This window comes from Geotrypetes seraphini, chromosome 2, assembly GCF_902459505.1.
Source record: "Geotrypetes seraphini chromosome 2, aGeoSer1.1, whole genome shotgun sequence".
In the NCBI taxonomy this organism is placed as follows: Eukaryota; Metazoa; Chordata; class Amphibia; order Gymnophiona; family Dermophiidae; genus Geotrypetes; species Geotrypetes seraphini.
The window spans coordinates 444,980,904-445,006,164 of record NC_047085.1 but is presented as its reverse complement, the minus strand read 5'-3'; the positions used below and the strand labels follow the sequence as shown (position 1 = coordinate 445,006,164).

General features: G+C 42.3%; 1 protein-coding gene across 6 annotated transcripts in view; it reads right to left on the bottom strand.

Moving 5' to 3' along the window:
* Positions 1–5,050: 5,050 nt before the first annotated feature.
* WAC (WW domain containing adaptor with coiled-coil) overlaps positions 5,051–25,261 on the bottom strand; it is a 351,928-nt gene continuing 331,717 nt past the window's right edge. For all 6 annotated transcript variants that reach the window (XM_033931443.1, XM_033931441.1, XM_033931440.1 and 3 more), the window contains one exon: positions 5,051–6,443. In XM_033931443.1, coding sequence (XP_033787334.1) covers positions 6,374–6,443 — 70 coding nt within the window. In that variant the 3' untranslated portion in view covers positions 5,051–6,373. The remainder of the gene's footprint in view (positions 6,444–25,261) is intronic.

The following is a 25,261-nucleotide window of genomic DNA, read 5'->3' as shown; positions in this document are numbered from 1 at the left end:
AGTCCCTAGAAGCTACGCCACTAACAGGCACATCTGAGGCAGAGCGGGACTGTGCAGGGGAAGAATGCCAGCTTTGAAACTCATTTCACAAATGTTTCATAAATTCAGAGAAAGCCTCCGACTCTTGGGGCACAGACACCCTTTGATGACTTAACTTTGTGTTTTTAGGCTGCAGTGGGTCTGCAGCTAGGCGAATGGAATTAGCAGCTGTGCTAAGCTCTGAAAACAAAGAAAAGCACCCCACCGGGCTAGCCAAGCATTTGGTAACCTGATTAAACAGGGGAAAGGCTAAGCTGGACGCTGCCGACTGCAACACAAGAACACTCTTGAATCACTAAATTTGCACAATCCTGGCAAGAATTTACATCATGAGAGCCCACGGACTCCATCTCGATAAGTTTTGAGGCAAAAATTGCAGTTTTGAAGAAGCAGGGAGCTTTTGAAAAAAAGCACTAAAAATCCAAGATGGCCACTGTTATGAAATTCGCACCAAAATCACGATATTTTTCACTTACCAAAGTAAAAAAAATGGGAATTTTAGGATTTTTAAGGTGGGGGACCATAGGGGGACATGCAGAAAACTTGAAAACCCCACTTTTCAGACCTCCCCCGATTCACCTTGCAGGCTGTGACAGCCTTTACTCACTGTGAACTGTTTGTGGAACTGTGCTGCAGCCTGCCTCAGTTCTTTCACAGTAGCTGGATTAGAGAATCACTGCCTCATGCTGGGAATACCTGTACAATGCTGATCCTGTGGACTGACGGACATGCACCCTGACAGGCAGAGTGAGAAGATACAGCTGGCACCCTGCGAGACACCACCAAGCCTTCTAAGGATGCCTAACAGCCTGCGTTTGACCCCTCCTTAATAGCAGCTGAGACAACTTCAGGGACAGCCCTGAGCTCCAAAGAAAACAAAGTAGGCTAACAGATAGTCATTGGGATTGGCCTGTCAGCTACAGACTGAAATCTGTATGTTCTCAATGCAAGCAAAGCTGAAGAAATGCCCCAAGCACAAGAATCCCTCCTCCCAAAAAAAGGACTAAAAACACCAAATAAAATAAAGAAGAGAGAGCAGAACAACACACTCCTGCTAGCACATGTGCTGAAGGAAAAAACTGTAGGTGGAACTAGAGAGCACAGTGAAGTACAGCAAAGGCACAGAGAAAAAATCCAGAGTGGATTCCCTCTGCAGATGGCATGTGGCCATAGGGACACTACCCATCTGTCTAGAATGTCTAACCTATTGTACTGGAAAATAATTCAACTTAACAGTAGCCTATATAGATAACACCTCCCCCAACCCAATTCTGATATATTGAAATTAGACACAAAAAAGTGAAATGAGAGCAAACATAATGGTATTTAGAACTGTGGTGAAAGGGCAGTTACCATAAATATTCATCTTTATTGCTTCTGTTACAAAGTAAAGCATGTAGCAAGAACCTTACAGAAGTTGTCTGGAGCTAAAGATTTCAAAGAGCTAGGGTAGCAGCTATGGCAGGGAAACAGCAGCTTGTTACAGAATTAAATACACATAGCTAGCAAACTAGCTAGTAAATGCTTTACTAGTGGGGCAGCAAGTCTGTTGACATTAAAGAAAATGAAGTTTTACTGATTTTCTGATGGACACCGTCTTTTCCAGGCAGTTAATGAGAACTCATTTACAGTAATCTTTTACATCATCAGTGGCAAAGATACTTAAGGGGATTCATCTGCCAGTAGGCCCATGCCTAATTGATGTGTGTGGCTTTTTAGCAGAAGAATAAACTTGTGGATTTTCCTACAAGGGACCCTGTACTGAGGAGATAGCAATGGAGATTAAGAGGAGGATCCAAGATGGCCGACGGTCCCTGAGGCTGAGTAGCACGCCGGAGGAGACTGTTTAAAATTTTCCTTGGAGGGGAATTACTCACCCGAACATGCCGAAGAGGAGAGGTCGCAGCGCCGCTGGAGCCTCACGGCGTTCTGCGGTGTCCTCTTTCGGCAATATTGAAGAACTCCGTCGGATGCAGGATATCCCGGCAGCGTCGGTACCCCCGCTGGAGACGCCTCAGAGGGGCGGAAATGAGGCGATCTCCCTGGGGCTAGAGACAACGTTGAGCCCCGACGCTAGGGCACCTCCCCCACCTCCTCAGGTTACTAGCTCCCCATGAGTGGAGGAGCTACCGGAAGAAGGCATGCACCTACCCTCGGAGGCTAGGAAGAACATGGAAAGGAGCCAGGAGATGGACTCCCTGAGTTTTCAGGCGAGTCCAAGAAGTACTGAGGACTTGGAAACATCAGGGATTACCCCAGCCCAGCAGAAGGATTGCCAGGAACAGCTAGCAATTGGTGAGACTATTCAAGTTTCTAACGTTTCATATGTTATAGAAAAACCCAGAGAAGTAACACTGGATTCAATTTGGGACCTAGTTGCTGATCTGGCCAAGTCTGTTAAGCCCTAGCTTTTGCAGCTGGAAAATAAAATTATACTTCAAGAAACTGAGATAAAAAATATAAAGGTTGAAATTGACGAATCCAAGAATTCTATTGTGAATATACAACAGGAACTAAAAGTATCAAAACAGCTTAGTGATGCATTAGTAAAAGATAATACAAATTTACGCAGAAAAGTGGAAACTTTGGAGAACTTTTCTCGTAATAATAATCTCCGACTGATTAATTTCCCCAGGATAGCTTCTTTGACACCTAGGGATATGTTGAAACATTATATGTTGGAGATTTTAGGTATTCCAGAGGATACATTACCACCACTTACTCAAGTCTATTATTTACCAGTGAAAGCTATTAAATCACCATCTAAACCACAGGAGGATAATCAACCACTTAATGTTTCAGCAATGCTGGAACTCTCAGACAGAGAGGCCGCATCTCCGGCAACACTGCTTCTCACTGTGGCTCTTGCACCAGATAAAAACTGGTTGCTTAGACTTTTCTTTAGAAATAAAATGAAATAATTTCTTGGATATAAAATCTTAATGTTTCCAGATTTGGCACGGGACACTCAAAGAAGAAGGCGAGAATTTCTTTTGATGAAGCCAGGGGTTACATCTCTTGGAGGGACTTTTTTTCTACGGCACCCTTGTAAATGTGTAATACAATACCATATGAAAAAATATGTATTCTTTGAGCCCTTCCAGTTGACAGCCTTTCTGGCAGGAACTCGACTGGATGAAGGGAAATTAAAGTGAAGTGCAATTGAATAATGGTATCCTTTCTCAGCTAAAGGGATCTTGTTTTCCTATATATTTGATTTAATATTTTGTTAATATTTGTTAATACGTTCGCCTAATCTTTCTTGGATCTAAATGGAGGACTTGAGCTGAATTTAAGCTAACTATTTATTTTATTTGACTATCATGTATTTTAAATCTTGAGTATTATTTTCCTGCTTTTCTTCAACTTTCTGTACAAGTGGATACTTGATTTGTAAAATGTGAAAACTTGATAAATAAAAAAAAAAAAAAAAAAAAAAAGAGGAGGTCTGTGCCAAATGATCTGGATTTTGGCATTGAAAGTGGAATGACATCTTACTCTGTGTCAAAATGACAATATACTTTTTCTTCTGTGCAGGAGATTCAGTGCAAGAGACAAGAAGCATATTTTATTTGCATCATGCTTATGGTCCAGTGCATTTTCTATGATGCTCCTGCTCAAACTGGAGGACCAATGCCAAGGTATTCTACATTGGTAATTAAGTTGTCTCAGCTAATACTCCAAATAGGTATGGAACCCCTTTCTATTCACAGTGGGACTTTTTATGTCTCTGCATTAGGCGCCATTTTCAACTCTGCTTTATTATCTTTGGCTGGTGTTTGAGATCCCTTTATGAAAAACAGCATAGCCGGTTCCTGAAGAAGAGGGTTTTTACCCTCAAAATGGAGTCCCGTTGGATGAACTGTACTCTGGCTGGCTAACTCTCTACTTCTATGGAGAAGTTAAGTACCTCCAGTAGTTGTTCAATTTAGTCTATGCCCGCTCAGCTGATTTTGGACGCTCTTTCACCCCCGGATGAGGGGCAGAGACAGCCTTAACAAATTGTGTGTTCATTATTTATTATTCACTTTTAGCACACTGTTTTGTGCATTGGTTTATCACAAAAAATGTATTTGAAGGTAGCCCAGGGATGTTTCACAGATAACACCCCTTTGGGTGTATGTTTGTGTCAGTTGGTGCATTAGGGGTGTGTCCCCATTGCAAGCTGTGTGACTGAGGGCTTCCTTCCACTACAAATATTTATTAGTGTGGTAGAGTGCTGTTTGGGCTGTCTCTATCCCTCACCCTCTTTCTCAGAGGTTGGGGAGATTCTCCTTTTGTAGTCTGCATTAGGGAACACCATCCAGTAAAGTGACCAGTTATGCATTTCATTTTCAATTCTTCTTTAGTATCATAATGTTCTTGGAGCTGAAAGAGACAATCTCCAATTGCTTAAGACAGAAAAGACCCAAGTAGATTAAAAAAAAGTATGTTAAGTATTTTCCTTGTCTCAAGTTAGACAGACCCTAAAGCCTGGTTTGGCTTGTACCATGGCCCTATGCTGAAGCAGAAGTTGTTGAAGAAATTAAATAAAACCAAATGAACAAAAGCAGACAAATCAATGAAAATTGGTTGAACATGGAAGCAGAAATTCTTCCATAACATTCCTGGGAAAACTTTGTGTTCATGTCCACTGGCTTAGCAAGAAGAAAATAACAAAAAACTGAGGAGACAGAAGTGACTGCTGTATACAGAAAGGACTTTGCATGCTTAGAACTTTGCACTAGTTCTAAGCTGTCCTTTCCTGATAACATCTGATGACAAACTTGTGTGACTGATCCAGACTTAAGAATACTTTAGCAGGAAATAATGAAAAACCCATGCAAACTTTATAAAGTTTGCATTATATAGTAAACTACTAGCGATCTCTAAAACATTTAGTGATCAGGAAATGAACATAAGTGAAATTAGGAAGGTCGAGGGGGCAGAGTGAAATGGGGAAGCAGAGTTTATCCTGTAATAGCAAAAGATTTTTTGTTTTTATTTGTAACATACTTCAAGAAACAATATACAAAGCTGAGTTTCTTTACTATTTTAAGGCAACACTGGGATGTTCCAATACAGAAATTTAGCATTTTGAGATTGCTAGAACAGCAGACTTATTTAGCTACAGCATAAACATCCTTGAAATTGAAAATGCCATAGTAGCAAGATATATAAACCAAAACAACTGCTGGGGAAATGTCTTAACCATCCTTGCTGAAATTCTCTTTACATATTTAATACACAATTTTCATAAGTACAAGTTCTAAACAAAACCTTTCAGAACAAAGTACAAAAATGTTCAACAAGAACTTTCAGCTAAGAATCTCCCCCCTCCCCCCACCAAGTACTTCAAATTCTAATATATACAGACTGGAGGAAATGAAAAATAACCAGTGTGTTCTTTGTTTTAACATGTTTATTACAACGGATACAATTCACATCTGACTAACTTTTCATCTTTCCCCTCCCATAACCATGTTAACATTTTTATCGGGCTAGCTCCTTATATTTGAAATTATGTACTTTCAGCACACATGCCCAGCAGTACTAGAAGTCCATTCTTACAGGGTGCAAATTGAAATACGTTTCAATAATTTATACAAATAAGTGTGTTATGCTCAATCACTGCAATTTTAAGCTACTGTACACAGGAATGAAAAGATTATAGAAAAAGTGCCATAGCAACAGTGCCTTAATAAGGAGAAAATTTTAAAAAACACAAAACTGAAAAAATTCAATGTTGATGTTTGGTTGGTACTTTTTTTTGGGGGGGGGAGGGGGGGAGACAAGAATGGGAAACATACCTCTGTCAAAAAATAAAAATTACACAAAAAAGCACTGCTCTTGAATGGGTGCAGGTGTGGAAAGAGATTCAGGATATTTTGTACACTGCCCAAGCTGTTCAAAACTGTTTAGCCTAAGTCATATTACCTGGCTCTGGCATAAAATTTTAAGGAATTAAAGATTTTTGAATGATAAATTAAAAAAAAAATAAGAAAGCTAATTCTGCAACAAGTTTACATGTAAAAGGCTAGATATTTAGCCACCTCAGCATTGATTAGTTTTGGATGTCAAAGCTCTGATACACATGGCTTTCCCATGGCTTCACTCTACAAAACATATTTACAATGTGAAGAATACATCTACAAGAAATCTACATTTCAAGGGTTTTACAAATCAACCTTGTTTCTTTCCCCTGAATTAACTCCCTCCTGTGCCCTTCCCCTGTTATTTCCACTGCCCAGTTTAACGGTCCAAAGTCTACCCAAATGCAGCTCAAAAATGTTAAAACTGGGCAACCAGTTTTTGAGTTCGTGTACTAAAATCACGTGCAATTAGTCACAACTTCTCAAACCATGAAGGAATTCTGATTCTTTAGTTTTTCAAGTTCTTTAATTTGTTGTCTCAAAAACAGTATCCTGTAAGACAAAAATGTATATATTAGCTGGTAGAGTGCTACTATAGATGAAAAAATTTCTATTGCATTTCAAATTATTATAATTCCCTGCCAGTGACTGAAAACCCAATGGGTTCAAATTTATAAAATGCATCAGTGTGCTAAAATGCAACAACACACTGAAGCAAATTCTATAATAGCATCTGGGCACCAAAATTCCCATTTTAGAATACTAGCATAAGGTGTCATTTACATACTAACATCTTGGTGTGCCCACTTATGCCATGCCAATAGCTGGCAAAAATTCATGTATCTAAATGTAGCATACATAACATTCTATAACCTACACACATAAATATTTGAGCCAGTCATGTGCCTTCCCCTGTGCACACCCCCTTGCATTTACATGCTATGCAACTTTGCATGCTCATATTATACAAATGCTGTTCAGTGTGCACCTGGCATTTACACACACAAATATAACATTCATTTATATGTACAAGTGTTTGTATTCTATAATTTTAGTATACAAGTGGTGCTTACATGTAGATATTAAGGTTTTATGGTTATAAGAATTAGGGGGGATGATGCACAGTGGAGGAGAAGTTCAATTTCTAGATTACAGAGGACTAGTACATATGTGATGCAGGTCAGAATTTGGGATAAAATGCAATGCTGACAGTGTAGCACAGTGCTCGAGCATAGATCTGAAAAGGCAAGTATTCAAATCTAAAATTCAAATATAAGCAGGCAAATGTAGGTAACAACAAAGATTAAAATTGTTGGAAGACACTCTATATCAGAAGTGCACCCAAGCTATGTAAGTTTATATCTTCAGAAATGTTCACCTTTTGTTGCCTTATAATCTGGATGAAAAATATATTAAGTGTTCTTGCATGTAACCCTACAACTTAATACCCCCCTCACCCCAAAAAAAAATAGTAAAAAATGTATTCCAGAAACAGCTGCACTTTCCAATGACATTTTAAGCGCATGTGCCAGGCAAGCATCCTGCACACATAAAATTTGCATCGTTTTCAACTTACAGTAGAAGCCACACACTTAGCCATCTGCACGCGATTCTACTGGCAAATCTTTTTGCATCAACCCCTCTACGACCACGAGAAAAAGAAAAGTTACTTACCTGTAGTGGGTGTTCTCCAAGGACAGCAGGCATATATTCTCACATGTGAGTTAGTTATGTCATCAACGGAAACTGGTATGGACACATACCAAGTGCACTCTCACTTTAAATTTTTAAGGCAGCATCCGTATCCAAGGCTGTGGAGTCGGTAGATAAATGTTCCGACTCCGACTCCTCAGTTTTTTGTACTTCAGACTCCGACTCCAACTTCAGGTACCCGAAATTTCCTCCGACTCCTCGACTCCGACTCCACAGCACTGGTTAATTTTCAGATCATTAAAATGGAATGTCAAGTTGAAAGAAATGAGCATTTTCGACATCACCTTCTTTTTGCTTTTAATCATGGTTCTATGGCCGCAGAAGCTGCTCGCAACATTTGTGCTGTGTATATAGTGGGTGCTATAGCTGAAAGAATCGCTCATGATTGGTATGCCAAGTTAAAAAATGGTGTCGGTAGATAAATGTTCCGATCCGACTCCTCAGTTTTTTGTACTTCTGACTCCAACTCCAGGTACCCGAAATTTCCTCCGATTCCACCGCCCTGTCCGTATCATAAGTGTGCCGGTCCCCCCCCCCCCCCCCGGTTGGCTCATGGAACCTACAGTTCAGTAATAATACTAAGAAGCCAACTAGGGGAGGTGGGCAGGTTGTGAGAATATATGTCTGTTGTCCTCTGAGAACACCTGCTACAAGTAAGTAACTTTGCTTTCTTCGAGGAAAAGTATGCATTATATTCCCACATGTGAGATTCCCAAGCTGCCAATATCAGGATTCTGGACAAGAATAATAAATATATCAATATGATCCTGGCAAAGATTCTGCAGAACATCTTGCCCAAACTGACTATTTTGAAGTTTTGCTTTACACAGTAGTGAGAAGTGAAGATACCATATACAGTATACTTGACTATAAACAGAGGTATCTTTTTTTCCCTTCAAAAAGGGGGAAAAAGATTGACTTGAAGATAAACCAAGGTTAGAAATTTGGGTTATCATGGTGAGCCAATCTATAAAGACTGTTCACCCTCCCTCCCTATCAGCTATAGCGTAATTTACTAAACATAATTAATACAAATATCTGTGATGCATACATAAAGTGACCATACGTCCTGTTTTGAATGGGACCGTCCCGTTTTTAGATCCACAGTCCTGTTGTCCCCATGCACAGCTTCGGGATGTCGAAATGTCCCGTTTTCAGAGACAGCGTCCCGAAGCTGTGCTTGGGGACAACGGGATAGGCGATCGCTTCCCCTTCTCTTCCTCCATCCCTACTGCGCTAAAGCCAGCCTGCCTTCCTCTAGCTCCGATGCCTGCCCCCCCCCCCCGAACTGGCCCCTGCTGCGGCTTGCTAACCGCCGAAGCCTACCGCCCCTTCAACACCCCTCTCCCCTGAGTCTGCTGCCGCAGATAAAAATAATGAAGGTCCAGGCGCCGGCCCACAAACCTTCTTCCCGACGTAAATTCTGACGTTGGAGAGGAAGTTCCAGGCCAGCCAATCGTTGCCTGGCTGGCACGGAACTTCCTCTCCGATGTCCGAATTGATGTTGAGAAAAAGGTTTGTGGACCGTGCCAGGACCTTCCTTATTTTTTAGTTGCAGCGGGCGGCGGCAGACCAGACGGTGTGGAGTTGAAGCGGATGTAGGCTTCTTGGCTGGTAGCAAGCTATAGCGGGGGCTAGTGCAGGCTTCGGCGCTGGAGGGAGGGAGGCAGGCTGGCTTTAGAGCAGCAGGGAGGGAGGGAGGCTGGTTGGAAGGTAGTGAGGGAGGCTGGCAGGCAGTGAGGGTGGGTGTCTGGCTGGCTGGCAGGCAGTGAGGGTGGCTGGCTGGAAGGCAGTGAGGGTGGCTGGCTGGCAGGCAGTGAGAGTGGCTGGCTGGCAGGCAGTGAGGGTGGCTGGCTGGCAGGCAGGCAGTGAGGGTGGCTGATTGGCTGGAAGGTAGTGAGGGTGGGTGGCTGGCAGGTAGTGAGGGTGGCTGGCTGGTTGGATGGAAAGCAGTGAAGGTGGCTGGCTGGCTGGAAGGACGTGAAGGTGGCTGGCTGGCTGGAAGGACGTGAAGGTGGCTGGCTGGCTGGAAGGACGTGAAGGTGGCTGGCTGGCTGGAAGGACGTGAAGGTGGCTGGCTGGCTGGAAGGCAGCGAGGATGGTTGGCTGGCTGGAAGGCAGCGAGGATGGTTGGCTGGCTGGAAGGCAGCGAGGATGGTTGGCTGGCTGGAAGGCAGTGAGGGTGAACAAGGTATAAAGGAGAACTGACACTGGATCTTGGGGCACTAAGGACATAGGAAGGAGGCACTGGGGGCACTAAGGACACAGGAATTGGCACTAAGGACATACAAAGGAGATACTGGGGGCACTAAGGATAAGTGGTCTACTGTTAAATATCTTTGGTAGAGCTATAACATTTGCCACTCCAGCAGAAGCAAGATTCCTTGCTCCATGCAATGTGTTATGATTAAAATCTAAGCACCTTTCCAGCGAAGTTGTACCGCTGCTGTGGTGCCTTGCTGACGAGCTTATGAACATATTTACATATTTAATAAAAATCTTTAAATGTTATCTGGTGATAGCAATTTGAGAGACTTGCCCAGTATTGATGAAAGGGGGGAGGTCTTTTGTTGTTTTGTTCCATTTTGAAAGTATTGCCCCCTTAAGTAGATTGTAATTTAAAATTCCCAGTATGTTTGGATCAAAGATGGATGTAGGGCAGAAAGTAAAGGAGAGAAAAATAGCAAATGGATAAGGTCCTAGAAACAGAGTTTCAAGCACATACAGAAGAAGTGCAACCAGAGACTGGGAAAAGATGAGTAGAAAAATAAATCACCAGACAACAAGGTAGGAAAAGTGATTTTATTTTCAATTTAGTGATTGGAATGTGTCAGTTTTCAGAATTTACATCTGCTGTCTATATTTTGCATTGTTCGGGAAGGAATGCATTTCTTTCTATTTCTCTGCATGTTATTCTGCATGCAAAGTCTGGCATCTTAGGGTTTCGTTTGTGAATATTAGAGCTTTTAGCTTGTGGTTCTGTATTTGCAAAGGGCTTATCTGTTTTCTGCACATGTGACAAAGGCCAGATGTTCTGGCAGGAATGAATGTCATGACTGTCATGACCAGTGTTCCCGCTAAGCTGCGTTGGCCTGCGCTCACGCACAAAATATTACATCGCAGCGCAAAGTTTCTCTTCACAGCGCACACACGCGTCGGTAAGGTAAGGGGACGCATTGGGGGGATTGCACTTCCCCACAATTGCCATGCTTCGGTTCCTCTTCTTCCTTCCTTCCTTCCTCCCCCCCCCCCCCCGCGGGACCCTGCGGCACCATCAACTCTTACTCCCTCTAATGTCGGCCCTGCAGCTCCAGACTTCCTCGCACCTTCTCCCCTCCCCCTTTGGATCGCTATTATTTTAAATGTTATAGCCGCGGAGCTGTATCCATCAGTGGAGATGTCTAACCTCGGCCTGCCCCGGAACTCTTACTGCAACAGTGACTTCCTGTTCCTGCCTAGACGGGCGTCTGCTGCAGTAAGAGTTCCGGGGCAGGCCGAGGTTAGACATCTCCACTGATGGATACAGCTCCGCGGCTATAACATTTAAAATAATAGTGATCCAAAGGGGGAGGGGAGAAGGTGCGAGGAAGTCTGGAGCTGCAGGGCCGACATTAGAGGGAGTAAGAGTTGATGGTGCCGCAGGGTCCCGCGGGGGGGGGGGGGGAGGAAGGAAGGAAGAAGAGGAACCGAAGCATGGCAATTGTGGGGAAGTGCAGAGCTGCAGGGAAGAGTGTTGCGGTACCCAGCTGGAGGGAGAAGGAAGATGAGGGAGGGAATTAAAGGAGATGCCAGGGCTTGGAGCGTAGGAGGAAGGTATGCCAGTCTAAGGGAAAAGGAAGGGGGAGATGTGAGAGCATGGAGGGGGAGCGAAAGATGGAAGAAAAGGAAAGGAGAGAGATGCCAGAGAATCAGGGAAGGGGAGATACCAGACTATGAGGAGAGGTGTGGGAGAGGGAAGGCGAGGAGAGAGATGCCAGACCAATGGGGTGAAAGGAGAGATGGAAGGGGGAGGCATACAGTTTCTGGAAGGGGCATAGAAGGAGAGAAGATGCCATATAGGGGAAGAGAGACGGCAGACAGTGGATGGAAGGAAGAGAGTTACAAGAAGATGAGGAAAGGAGAAACCACAGAAGACAAAGGTAGAAAAAAATTTCTATTTATTTATTGCTTTAGGAGACATGTGTCACTGTTTCTGTGAAGCATTGTATGCAGAGTCCAGCTTCTTGCTGGTTCAATTTAACCTTTGTCTATGTATTTTTATTTTATCCCCCCTTTTACAAAACTGTGAAGCGTTTTTAGCACCAGCCTTGGTGGTAGCAGCTCTGATGCTCAGAATTTTATGAGCATCAGAGCTGTTACCTCCGTAGCTAAAATCCACACTACAGTTTTGTAAAAGAGGGAGGGGTTAGTTTGTGATTACATATTCCTTACTAGGCGAAGGTGTTTTCTGTGTTCTGTGTGTTCGAAAGACATGGTTTTCTGTTAGGATTGACGGTGTAGGATTGATCTGTGCTGGTCTGGCTTGTTTAGTTTTACAATGGGTGTATTGATGTACTGCTCACTGCAATATGTAAGATGCTGCCTTTTCCTAGGTACTCATGTGTGACGTGTGGTTTGTTACTAAAAATCATGTTTTTCTTACAGATGGGGGGGGGGTGCCAAAAAATGATGGGCCCCGGATGTTACATATGCTAGGTACGCCACTGTATGTAAAGATACCAGAAAGCTGGCGTAGCAAAAACTTCTAAGTTTTGAGTATTTAACCCTCCCACAATCTCACGGGCACTCGTTTCAAGTTTATTGAGATTTTGATTTAAACGCAATATCAAATATTTTCAATGCGTATAACAAAAATAAATTTGGGGAAATAAATAAAACCATTTGAACCAGTGTTCCCGCTAAGCTGCGCTGGCGTGCGCTGGCGCACAAAATATTACATCGCAGCGCACACGTTTCTCGTCACAGCGCACGATCGGAAGAGGCGTACGGCAGATGGCAGGGCGGCGAGAGGAGAATCGGGCGAGTTGGCTCATAACTTGCTGGCGCCCGATATTTTTGGCTCACGGTGAAAAAAGTTTGCTCACAACACCCGCCCGCTTAGAGGGAACACTGGTCATGACCCCAAGTAAGAAGATATTTGTTGGCTCTCTGTCAGCCCTTTTGGAACCAAAACAGAGCTCGCTTAAAAATTAGTGAAGACCACTGCTGTAGGCTGTCATTCAGCCTTTTAGCATCAGCCCAGCTTGAGTATATGCAAAGAAGATACAATCTGCTAGTCAAGTGGAGAAATTTCTCTTGAAACTCCAAGTCTGTTAGGGTCAAAAAGCTGGGTTGTGGTTCTATGAGATTTAGTCTGGTCCACATAGTATGCCAAAGCATGTTTGCAGTCTAAGGTGTGAAGAGCTGCTGCACCTGAATGTGAATATGGTTTTGGATAGAAAACAAGCATAACTATGGACTGGTTGAGATAGAATTTGGAGATGTCTTTAGGAAGAAATTTTGGATGAGCTTGAAGGATCACTCTGTCATGGTAGAATTAGAGAATGACATGGTGGCGGTTACCCGCGGCTAGCCGCGTTTGAATTTCTGCCGGTCCGCACGAAGAAAAAAAAAAAAAAAAAGCCTCTCCTTTTCTCCTACTCTTATCGCCATGCTGCAGCTACTAAAGCCGACAGGAAGGATTTCAGATGTCAATTCTGACGTCAGAGAGGACGTTCTGGGCCAGCCAATCGCTGCCTGGCTGGCCCAGAACGTCCTCTCCGACTTCAGAATTGAGTCGGAAAGAAGACTTCCGGCTTTAGCAGCTGCAGCACGGCGATAAGAGAAGAGGAAAAGAAGGGAGGCTTTTTTTTTTTTTAGCGGCAGGGAGGCAGCAGGCTGGCTTTGGCTAGGGAGGAAGAAAGGTAGACAAGCACAGGCAGGCAGGCAGGCTTCGGGGGTGGGGGTGGGACAAAGTGTGGAAGGCAGTGAGAGGGACATAGGAAGGAGGCACCGGGGGCACTAAAGACATGGGAAGGAGGCACCTGGGGCACTAAAGACAGGAAGGGGCACTAGGGACATGGGAAGGAGGCACTGGGGGCACTAAAGACATGGGAAAGAGGCACTGGGGGCACTAAAGACATGGGAAAGAGGCACTGGGGGCACTAAAGACAGAAAGGGGCACTAAGGACATGGGAAGGAGGCACTGAGGCACTAAAGACATAGGAAGGAGGCACTGGGGGCACTAAAGACAGGAAGGGGCACTAAGGACATGGGAAGGAGGCACTGGGGGCACTAAAGACAGGAAGGGGCACTAAGGACATGGGAAGGAGGCACTGGGGGCACTAAAGACATGGGAAGGAGGCACTGGGGGCACTAAGGACACAGGAAGGAAAGAGGGAGGGAATAGAAAGGGACAATTCTTGGGCCTGAGTGCAGAAAGAAAGAAAGGATACACAGAGAGAAGGAAACGCAACCAGAGACTCATGAAATCAATCACCAGACAGCAAAGGTAGGAAAAATTATTTTATTTTCAATTTAGTGATCAAAATGTGTCAGTTTTGAGAATTTATATCTGCTGTCTATATTTTGCACTATATTTGTCTATTTTTCTATAGTTACTGAGGAGACTGAGCTTGCGGAGATGGGGCGGAAACAGAGTTTTAAAATTTTAGTCCTAGTAGTTTGCCAGTCCACAAAATAATTATTTTATTTCTGCTGGTCCACGGGTGTAAAAAGGTTGAAAAACACTGATGTAGAGTATGCCGGCTTTCTTTTTCGCCCAGCCGCATGCGTTCAAAAAGCCGCGCTTGCGTTGATCAATCTTCTCCTCTCTTGCAACTTCCTGTTTCCGGTTGCGTCAGAGGAGAATATTGAACAAATGAGCACCCGCACATGCGGCTGGGCGAAAAAGAAAGCCGGCATACTCTACATCTAAGGTGAGATGGAGGGAGGGAGATGGCGGAACACTGCAGTCGGTCGGGTGTCTGCTGTTTTTGTATCACTGCCTGCCTGCGCTCACGTTCCAGATCCTCCTGCATTTTTAGTGTGCACAATTGACCTGATTCGAGCTATAGGTGAATATGGGGGACACGTCATTGAAAGGGAGGACAAGTTAATTGATTTATTTTATGTTCTGTTTTTACTACAGGGCAGAGGCACTGAAACAGATTCTCAGTGCAGTAGTAGTAGTGGCAGAACTCTCTTCTGTCTTCATGGTGTTTCGCAGTACTGAGGCTTATATAGATGCTACGGGAACGGTGACGGGGCAGTGAATGGGATGGCAGTGGCGGTGACGGGACGGTGAAAGGGATGGTGGTGACGGGGCGGTGAAGGGAATGGCGGTTGCGGGATGGTGCAGAGGATGGTGGGCCAGGGACGGTGCAGTGACGGGGACATATTTTTTCCCCGTGTCATTCTCTAGGTAGAATCTCATATAGGGAGGATACAACACAGGTGCTTGAAGTTCACTGACCTGGCATGCAGACATAAGAGCTATCAGAAAAGACAACTTCTAAGTGATAAATTTGAAAAAGCAAGTTGTGAGTGGCTCTAAAGGAGTCTTCATAAGAGCAGACAGTATGACATTCAAATCTTAAGCAACAGGCGGAAGCTTAACAGGTGGTTTAGTGTGGTGAAGACTATTCATGAATCTGGATACCAAGGGATGAACAGATAAGAGGTTCCTTGTCCAAGGGAGATAAAATGTACTGATAGTACTGAGATGTACTCAAACGGAGTTAGTTTTCAGACCAGAACTGGACAGATGGAGAAGGTAGTCCAGAATGGATGCGAGTGGACATGTGACAAGTTCTAGAGAATATAGTACACACCAGACAGAAAATTTTGTCCATTTGAAGCAATAGCATCTGTGTGTGTGGAAGGTTTTCTGGATGTTTCAATTGGTAGTAGAGACTGTAGCGGACAAGGTGAAAGCATTTACATGGTCAGTGAAAAAAATCATGCTGTGAGTGCTAATAAGTGAGGGTTTGGATAAAGGAGAAAGCTGCTGTTCTGTTAGTAGCGTTGGTAATGGCTGCAAGTGGCTGGGTCGAGAAGTAAGAACCATAGTTGATGTGGCCAATCATGAAATGGATTGGGGAAAACACAGAGAGAAATTTGTTATCCCAACCTATGAGGAAGGCATCAGATTCTAGACTGTTGGGTGTGTATAGTCTGTAGCAGAAGAAAAGTTGTTTGTGGTTGTGCAGGGAGGGAGGGAGGCAGAGTTATATGTCCAAAGACCCCCCACTTGGAGAAATCTGCCACAAAACAGTTGTCCTGAGAGACCATTCGTGAGGCTGAAAGGAGTCTGCTGAGTCTATCTGCTAACACATTTTGTTTCCCTGCCAGATAAAATGCTCTGAGAAGAACATTGTGAGCAATTGCCCAAGTCCAAACGTAGAATGCCTCCATGCAAAGAGGGTGAGAACCTGTGCCCCCTTGTTTATTCTATTCAGATAGAACATGGGCACTTGGTTGTCAGTTTGGATGGGACTACTTGATGAAGGAGTTGGTCTTGGAATGTATGGAGGATTATGTGCATTCCTTGGTGCACAATCTACATCGAACAACATTCATGTCTTCACACAACCCCATTCAGATTTCGTCAAAAACACAGCATTGAACTTCTCATCCTCACTTTAATCACAAAAACCAAACAACTACTCAGTACGGGACATCCGGCAATACTCCTGCAAATTGACATTTCAGCTGCCTTTGACTCCGTGGATCATCACCTTCTATTAACAAAAAACTGTCAGAAATTGGTTTAACTGGAACAGTGCTAAAATGGTTCCGACTTCCTACAAAACAGAGAATACATTGTTAAAAAGAATGAAGAGATCTCCAAACCCTGGAAGGCCTTCTGTGGGGTGCCTCAAGATTCTCCACTTTCCCCCATCCTGTTTAACCTTTTCATGAGTTCCCTCAGAAACATCAAATCCGATGATGAAAGCATAATGTCCTACGCAGATGACATTCTGCTCCTCATCCCCACAAACAACAACCAGCCAGATGTCACCAACAAAGTATCAACCAATATTGAAAGAATCCAAAATTGGGCAACAATCAACAAGCTAAAACTAAACTAAACCAAACCCCAAATCTTATTCTTCCACACAGCCCAACAGACAGCACCGACAAGCATCACTCTCCGAACAGGCCACACCCTCGCAGTTGATAACACCTCCAAAATCCTAGGCTGCATTCTTGACTCCACACTAACTATGGAAGCCCAAATTTCTAATATTCAGGGAAAGTTCTTCTTCACCGTGAGGCAACTAAGACTCATCAGGCCGTACTTTCATCAACATCACTTTGCTCTGATTGTATAGTCGATGATCCTAACACAGCTGCCTACATGGGTATCAACTCTGCCTACATGGGTATCAACAGCACACTGACCCACAAAATGCAACTCATACAAAACACAGCTGTATGACTAATTTTCAACCTGAAAAAATACGACTCGATATCAACCTTCATCAGGCAACTACACTGGCTACCCATCCCATCACGAATAAAATTTAAAACTTCATGCATCATATACCAAATAATTCACGGGAAGCTCAGCGGCTCCACTCATCCAACTCTTCTCAAAAGCATGGTCTACCTCCCATAGAACCCTTAACAGGATACTACTGAGCCTCCCTTCAGCAAAGAATCTCCAATACAAGCAAATCTTTCACTCCATGCTCACCTTCCTTAGAGTGAAAACCTGGAATGACCTCACTGAAATGACCGAACAGAACCCAAGTACACCACATTCCGGAAAAAAAATGAAAACCAGCCTCTTTGACACTTAAACTTCTCAGATCTTCCCTTGCCCCATGTTTCTCCTTTTCTCCTTCCCTACTCTCTTCACTCCTCTCTCTTCTCTTTGTAAGTCGCCTTGAGCCTGCTTAGTTATGTGCAACGCAGAAATAGAAGATTAGATTAGATATGGAAAATTTTCTCGTGAGAAGACCAAATGCCCTGAGAATGGAGGCCATCCAGATGAGCACCCCAGTCTAGCATCTATGGTGAGAATTTTTTGACATGGAAGAGGTTGAAATGGAAGAATTTGAGTGAGGTTGGAAGTAGAGAATGACACGTTTAAAAAATTTATCACCTTTCCCGTGAGCTCGTCCCTGTCCCATCTCTGCGGGCTCAGTCCCTGTCCCGCCCCTCAAGCTGTCAGATCCCATCTGCACAAGCCTCGAATAGTTATGATTTTATACTGAACTTATTTTATTAAAGTATAAAAAGAGACTATTCTGTCATTTTATAAACACAAATATAGAGCAAGGATCAACAAAACCTGTCTGCCCTCCCTTTCACAAATATCCTCTTCACTATTGTGAAAACTAAACAAACCAAATTACTACAGAATGCTACATAGAAAAATCAAGTTTGCGAATGCTGAGGAAGGTTAGACATCTTTTTCATCACCGTCATTTTTCTGACTTAGTTCAATCAATTATATTATCTCGTCTTAATTACTATAACGCTATCTACCTCAGCACTACAAAAATTTGTCTTCATAGATTACAATTAATTCAGAATACTGCTGCGAAGCTGATCTTTGGAAAACATAAATTTGACCATGTGACCCCTTTGCTTCAGAGTCTTCATTGGTTTCCGGTTTATTTTAGAATTCAATTTAAATGCGCTTGTATTTCTTTTAAAATTCTACATGGTATCTTTAATCCTCTTATTCCTTTATTTTGGAATGTTTACCGATTCTCCTTTGCAAGAGGTATCCAACAATTTAAACTCTCCCTTCCTTCTAAAAAAGGGATTAAAGGAGTCAAGTTGTCCAAAATAAACCACACTAGATAGGAATAGAGGAACTTAACAAAAAAAGAATGACAACAAAAATAAAAACTAATAATAGGAAGGCACCAAAAACCCTAAGGACATCTTTTTCAGCCATTTTTGAAAATCAAAACATCTAAATCCAGCTCATTTGGATGTGGGAGGGGCATCATTTTAATGGATTGGCCACAAAGACATGCCAATAGAGTAGTGGGGCATCTTAGAGGCACTGCTGTGAACTTCACATAAAGGGTGCCAGGTACATGTCACCATAACCCCCTTATAATGTATGATGAGCCCTTCAAAACCTACTATACTCACCTACCATCCTAATAGCCCTTATGGCTGCAGGTGTCACCAATAAGGCAATACAATAGGTTTTGGGTGGGATCACACTTTCCACCATAAATGTAGTGGGTAGCTTGAGATATGGGCCAGGATCCCTCTCTACACCGCCAACAGGCTACTTCAGACACTTGCTTGCTGCTCAACTAGGATGTTCAATGATTGTAGCAGGTTTCTGGGTCTTGAAACCTGCTACAATCATGACACTAGCCACAGAAGTTTAAAAGAACATAGGATGTTCAATATAATATGCAGCTGTCGGAGGCCTGTATGTACTGGTTCTCTCACATCACTAGAGGCTGGTAGGGGGGTCAGTGACCACTGGGAGAGTTGGGGGCATGCTTTCATCCCTCCAGTAGTCTTCTGGTCAGATTGGGTACCATTTTAGCCCTTAGGCACTTTGAAAACAGGTCTAACTCTAAATGCTGCTCTGGATGTCTTCTTAAAGGTTTGGTTCTCTCTGCAAGACATCTAAGTGCTAAGACCACGCAAATCCTGTCTAAAACACACCTCTAACATGCCCCCTTAACATTTAGACATCCTGGAGGGTAAATGCACTGCAAAACTACTAAAAACCTAGTTTCAAAAATCAGCACGTGAATATTTTGGTGATTAAAACATCAACGAGTCAGTTTATACCATTTTTTTTTTTTTTAAAAGAGCCTCACTGTTCTATTATTATTTTTGTTTTAGTAGGATGTTTCCTACTACTTTCTGTTGTGGTAATGATTGATAATTGCTGATATTATTGCTGATTGACAATTGCTGATATTATTGCTGATATTAATAGCTTAAATTTATGGTCTTCATTGCCCGATTGTTGTAAAACTAAATTGTTAAACTGTCAATAAAGATGATTGAACTAAAAAAAAAGAGCCTCACAGTTTCTGAGCTCTGTGGAAGACAAAGAACTGCAGGGTTCACAAACAAACGTCAGGCAGGAAGGCACCTGTATGTACATGGAATGAGCGCTGCCTTAAACATTTAAATGGACAGTGCATTTGGTATGTGTCTATACCAGGATCTGTGGATGATGTCACCCACAGATATATAATGCCTGCTAGTCCTTGAAGAAAGGTTAATACACCACTGCAGACCACTGCACATCCAGCAGTTACCCTCTCTGTTCAGGCTGCTTCTATTTCTTCCATCAATGTTGTCATTCATTCTCTTTCTATCTCATTCTCCCAACCTTATCATTACATTCTTGCCTGAAAGCAGAAATGTCATGTATGCAATTTTTGCATGAAATGAGACATTTTATTTTATTTAAATAAGAAAGCAAATTGAATTTTAGGCATTATCAGGAAAGGAATGGAAAACAAGATGAAAATGTTATAATGCCCTTGTATCCCTCTATGGTACGGCTGCACCTTGAATACTGTGTGCAATTCTGGTCGCCGTATCTCAAAAAAATAGCGGAATTAAAAAGGTAGAGAGAAGGGCGATGAAAATGAGAGAAGGGATGGGACGACTTCCTTATGAGGAAAGGCTAAAGCGGCTAGGGCTCTTCAACTTAGAGAAGAGACGGCTCAGGTAATATGATAGAGGTCTATAAAATACTGAGTGGAGTGGAAAGAGTAGATGTAAATCACTTGTTTACTCTTTCCAAAAATACTAGGACTAGGGGGCATACTAAATAGTAGATTTAAAACAAACTGGAGAAAATATGTCTTCACATAACATAGGTATGTAATAATTTCCAAGAATATTGCCTCATCCCTTAAAATAACCAGAGAAAACTTACTACACTACAAGGACAAGAAAACCACAGACAGGACCCGTTTGGTAGTGACATACAATCCAGAGCTGGAAAAACTAAGGAAAATTATAAGAGATCTACAACCACTACTTTAGGAAGATGAATTACCGAAAGAAACATTCCCAGCTCCACCTATGCTGGCCTTCCATTAGTCACCTAATCTGAAACAAAAATTGATTAAAAATATCAAACAAACAAAAAGAAGCAAGCTCCCCACACAAACCCATGAAGAACAGAATGGCACACATCCTTGTGATGAGACAAACTGCAAACACATCTCAAAGGATCCCAAGGTCACTCATACAGAAAAACATTCAGCATAAAGGAATCCTTCACATATTCAACTTCTAATATGGTATACATCATTCAGTGCAAAAAGTGCAAAGAGGAATATTACATTGGTGAAACAAGTCACATGCTAAATACCAGAATCAACCTCATACATAGATATAATATTAAAAATTGCAATACAAACCAGGATGTCACCTCTGTTGGACAACACTTTTGAAAAACTGACCACTGCACCAATGATTTTATGGTAAGAATATTAAAAGGGAACTTTAAAACAATCCAAGAACATAAAAGGTATTTCGATACCTACCAGACAGGACTTAACAGAGATCTGGGCATTCTTTCCCACTACAAAGACATTTAAAACTGCTCTTACACCTTTCTGTCTCCTGCCCACTCCCCCCCCCTTTCCTATCCCTGAAATACTTTCATATCTTCCTTATATATATTTGTCAATATTTGTTTATTTCTGATCTGAAGAAGGAGGATTAACTTCAAAAGCTCATCATGAAATGCATTGAGTTGGTCCAATAAAAAAGGTATCACCTTATTTCCTTTGTTTTGTTTTTTATTAATTTCTTTATATTACCTTGGAAAGTGGACAAACATGGCCACAACACCATTTCACACAAAGTGTAATTAAACTCTGGAATTCACTGCCAGAGAATGTGGTAAAATCAGTTAGCTTAGCAGGATTTTAAAAACATTTGGAAAATTTCCTAAAAGAGAAGCCAATAGGCCATTATTAAAATGGCTTGGGGAAAGCCACCGCTTATTCCTAGGATAAACAGTAAAAAAAATCTGTTCTAGTACTAGCAGGATTTTAAAAACATTTGGAAAATTTCCTAAAAGAGAAGCCAATAGGCCATTATTAAAATGGCTTGGGGAAAGCCACCGCTTATTCCTAGGATAAACAGTAAAAAAATCTGTTCTACTACTTGGGATCTAGCTAGGTACTTGGGACCTGGGTTGGCAATTGTTGGAAACAGGATACTGGGCTTGATGAACTTTTGGAGTTTCGGTCAATCCCAGTATAGCAATTCTTATGTTCTTATAACGACTGCAAATGACTGCAGAGGCCCAAAAAGCATCAGAGGAGCAGAGAGTTGGGGTCGGCATGGGAAAATTGCTCTGTCCCTCCAACACCACTTGTGGCGCCCACGGCAACCATCCTCCAGAGCACTGGGAAGCAGGCAGGACGTTGGGGCAGCCCATCATCCACCAATTGCTGCCCCTTGAAACCCCCACATAACTACAGTGTCCCAAAAACCATCAGAGGAGCAGAGAGTTGGGGCTGGCGTGGGAGAATTACTCCCCCCCTCCATGTCATTTTGCCCACTCAGACACAATTATAGCAATTAATCACACCTACAGTAGACAACTTCTAAGCATGGGCCAACTCAGATGCCTAACCAAACTTACCTGCTAATCTCTGAATATGAATTCACCCAAATACATCTCTAACACCCACCCAATCTATTTTCTACAGTGAACTAACCAAAATGAGTTGGCATCTCATAACAATTCTCTGCCTACTGATCACTACCCAATGAGCCAAAGCTTACTCCAACCCTCCCAAGAGTTCCATTATGGAGTTATTTATTTCTATTCATTGTATCTTTTAATTTCATCATTTTTGTAAACCGCTTAGAAACCTCATGGTTATTAGCGGTATATAAGAATTAAATTAAATTAAATTAAATTAAATTAATTACCATATGACAAAACTGCGTCGACTACATGCAATGGGTAATCCCAATGCTGGCTGAACCACCCAGACACCGAAAACCATGCCACAATCAATCATATTTATTTTATTTATTTATTAAATTTTCTATACCATTCTCAGAACGGTTTACATGAATTTATTCAGGTACTCAAGCGTTTTTTCCTAAACCAAACCCAGAAAATCTAATAAGAATCCCAACCACTTACACCAATGAAGTCACATTCACCTCAATCCCATTTGAATATGTTGATGCAAGATCAGTGGTCAATAAGACTAAAATGATAAGACATGATCGATGAATTACAATTCGGCTTTCTATTCCTAATTGTAATATAGATATCAATGCAAGATGACCAGATTACAAAATCACCCATCTATCGAGAACTGGTCACAGGGGCAGTGATCTGGTGATACTGCACAAATCATCTTTTCATATCAAAATCATAGAATCTATATCTCTCACCTCATTAGAGCTACTAATGGTAAAAACAAACAGCGACTCTTCCCAATGCCCCATCTGCTGCATACTATTCTACAACCTTCCTGGAAAGTGGCTAGAAGCTGAACCACAGTTTTCAGACTTCATCTCAAGAACTATAGTTGGAGAATGACACGGGGACAAATTTTTCCCCATCCCTGCAGGAACTCAATTTCTGTCTTGTCTTTGCCCCATTCCTGTAAGCTCAGATTTAACCACACAAATCGCAAACACTTATGATTTTAAAGTGTTTCAGCCTTGTGCAGATGAGGACGAAGCTTGCAGAAATGAGGCAGGGACAGGAAGAGAACTCACGGGGACAGGACAGGAAAATGAGTTTCCGCGGGGATGGAGAAAAATTTGTCCCCGTGTCATTTTCTAACTACAGTACAATATGACTCCACTTTCATTATAGAATAACTCAACCTCAAACTCTGAAATTCCTCGACCTCTTAAATGAGCTAGACTTCAAAACCTTGTTTCAACAACCCACACATCAATTACAACCCACAATCAATTACATCTACTCGCCTCCTCAACTTCAGCAAAAAGCACAAGCTACCTAGAATTTAATTCTCTATACAGAGTACCTTAATCAAGCCACCTAGAATTCACCATATTCTGGAAAGAGATAGCAATAACTAAACTGACTCTCGAACAGCCTCTTATTATAGAAAAAGTAGCTCCTGAATCATAATGAAATGAAATAGATGATGCATTACTATCCCTCCTCAATCCTGGCCAACTTCCGGGTGTGTCAGAGGAGAAGCTTCCGCCCACACACACACAACTGCAGGGTGGCACAGGCAAACTTCGCCGGCATCAGTTTATTTTCTAAAGCGCCACAAAGGTAATGGGGGAGGGAGCGAGATAGATTTTGCCAGAGGTAGGGAGAGGACCGCGCACCTTCCCTCCCTTAACTGACATTCACCTCTCCACTGGGCAGTGGGTGGCTTTGTCCCCGTGCCTGCAGTGAGCACTTCCCCCCCCCCCCCCCATTTCAGCAGGTTACCTGCGGTTAGCCACGGGTAACTACCACCGTGTCATTCTCTAGCTTCAATATCCTCCATCCTTCACAATTGGGATTCAAGAAAAATCACAACACTTAGACGGTGGTTGCAGCATAGTATCATATGGCAAAGAATTACTAAGCAAGGATCACAGCGCAATCATAATCCAATTTAACCTAATCAGCGCATTTGACCTAGTAGACTGATCAAATGTCTCAGATTTTCAGTGATTTTAGATTTAGCAGCCCAGTCCTCTCCTGGTTCCCAGGCTTCCTATCCACTATGCTCTATGCTGTATGTAAGAATGGTGAATTTTCTGATAGCTTGCATCCTCCCAGCAGGGTCTCCCAAGGATCCCCTTTCACCATCAGTGTTCAATTTTCAAATACAATCTTTGGGAGCCAACCTTTTGATCTTGCACGAATAAAACATTTCACTAATGCAGACGACATTAACGATCATGTTACTTGTAATGGTTGATTTAGCCAACACCCTCACCACTGTTAAAAAATGTGTCCACATCATAGAAAACTGGACCTCAACTCACCACATCAAACTAAATAAGAACAAAATCAAATTCCTTTGGCTAGGACCCTCAATTGACCCATGCTACACTCCAAGAATTACAGTAGATGACACAGACTTTCCACTAGAACTACAATCCCAATCTTAGGAGTAGAAATTGAAAACCACCTTTTCACATAAAATCAATAATAAATACAACTTTCCTTGTGATGAGAAAGTTAAGATACATAAGAAAATACTTTGAAACAGAGGCTTTCAGAATTTTAGTGCAATCCCTAATCCTATCTCGACTAGACTACTGTAATGTAATAGTAGTACTTTGCTCTAAAACACTGCCATCACATCTACAATTAGTTCATAATGCAGCAAGCAGTAAGACTCAAATACAGTAAGACCTTGGTTTGCGAGCATAATTCATTCCAGAAGCATGCTTGTAATCCAAAGCACTCATATCAAAGCGAATTTCCCCATAGGAAATAATGGAAACTCAGATGATTCGTTCCTCAACCCCAAAACATGCTTATAATCCAAAACACTCGTATATCAAAGCAAATTTCCTCATAGGAAATAATGGAAACTCATGATTCGTTCCACAACCCAAAAACTTTAATGCAAAATGCTATACATACTCGTATTGCAAGACCTTGCTTGTTTAGAACAGTCACTACACTTCCGCAGTGTCAGAGAGAACTATCGGCTCAGTTGTGATGATGTGATGTGTGTATACTGTATGTACTTGGC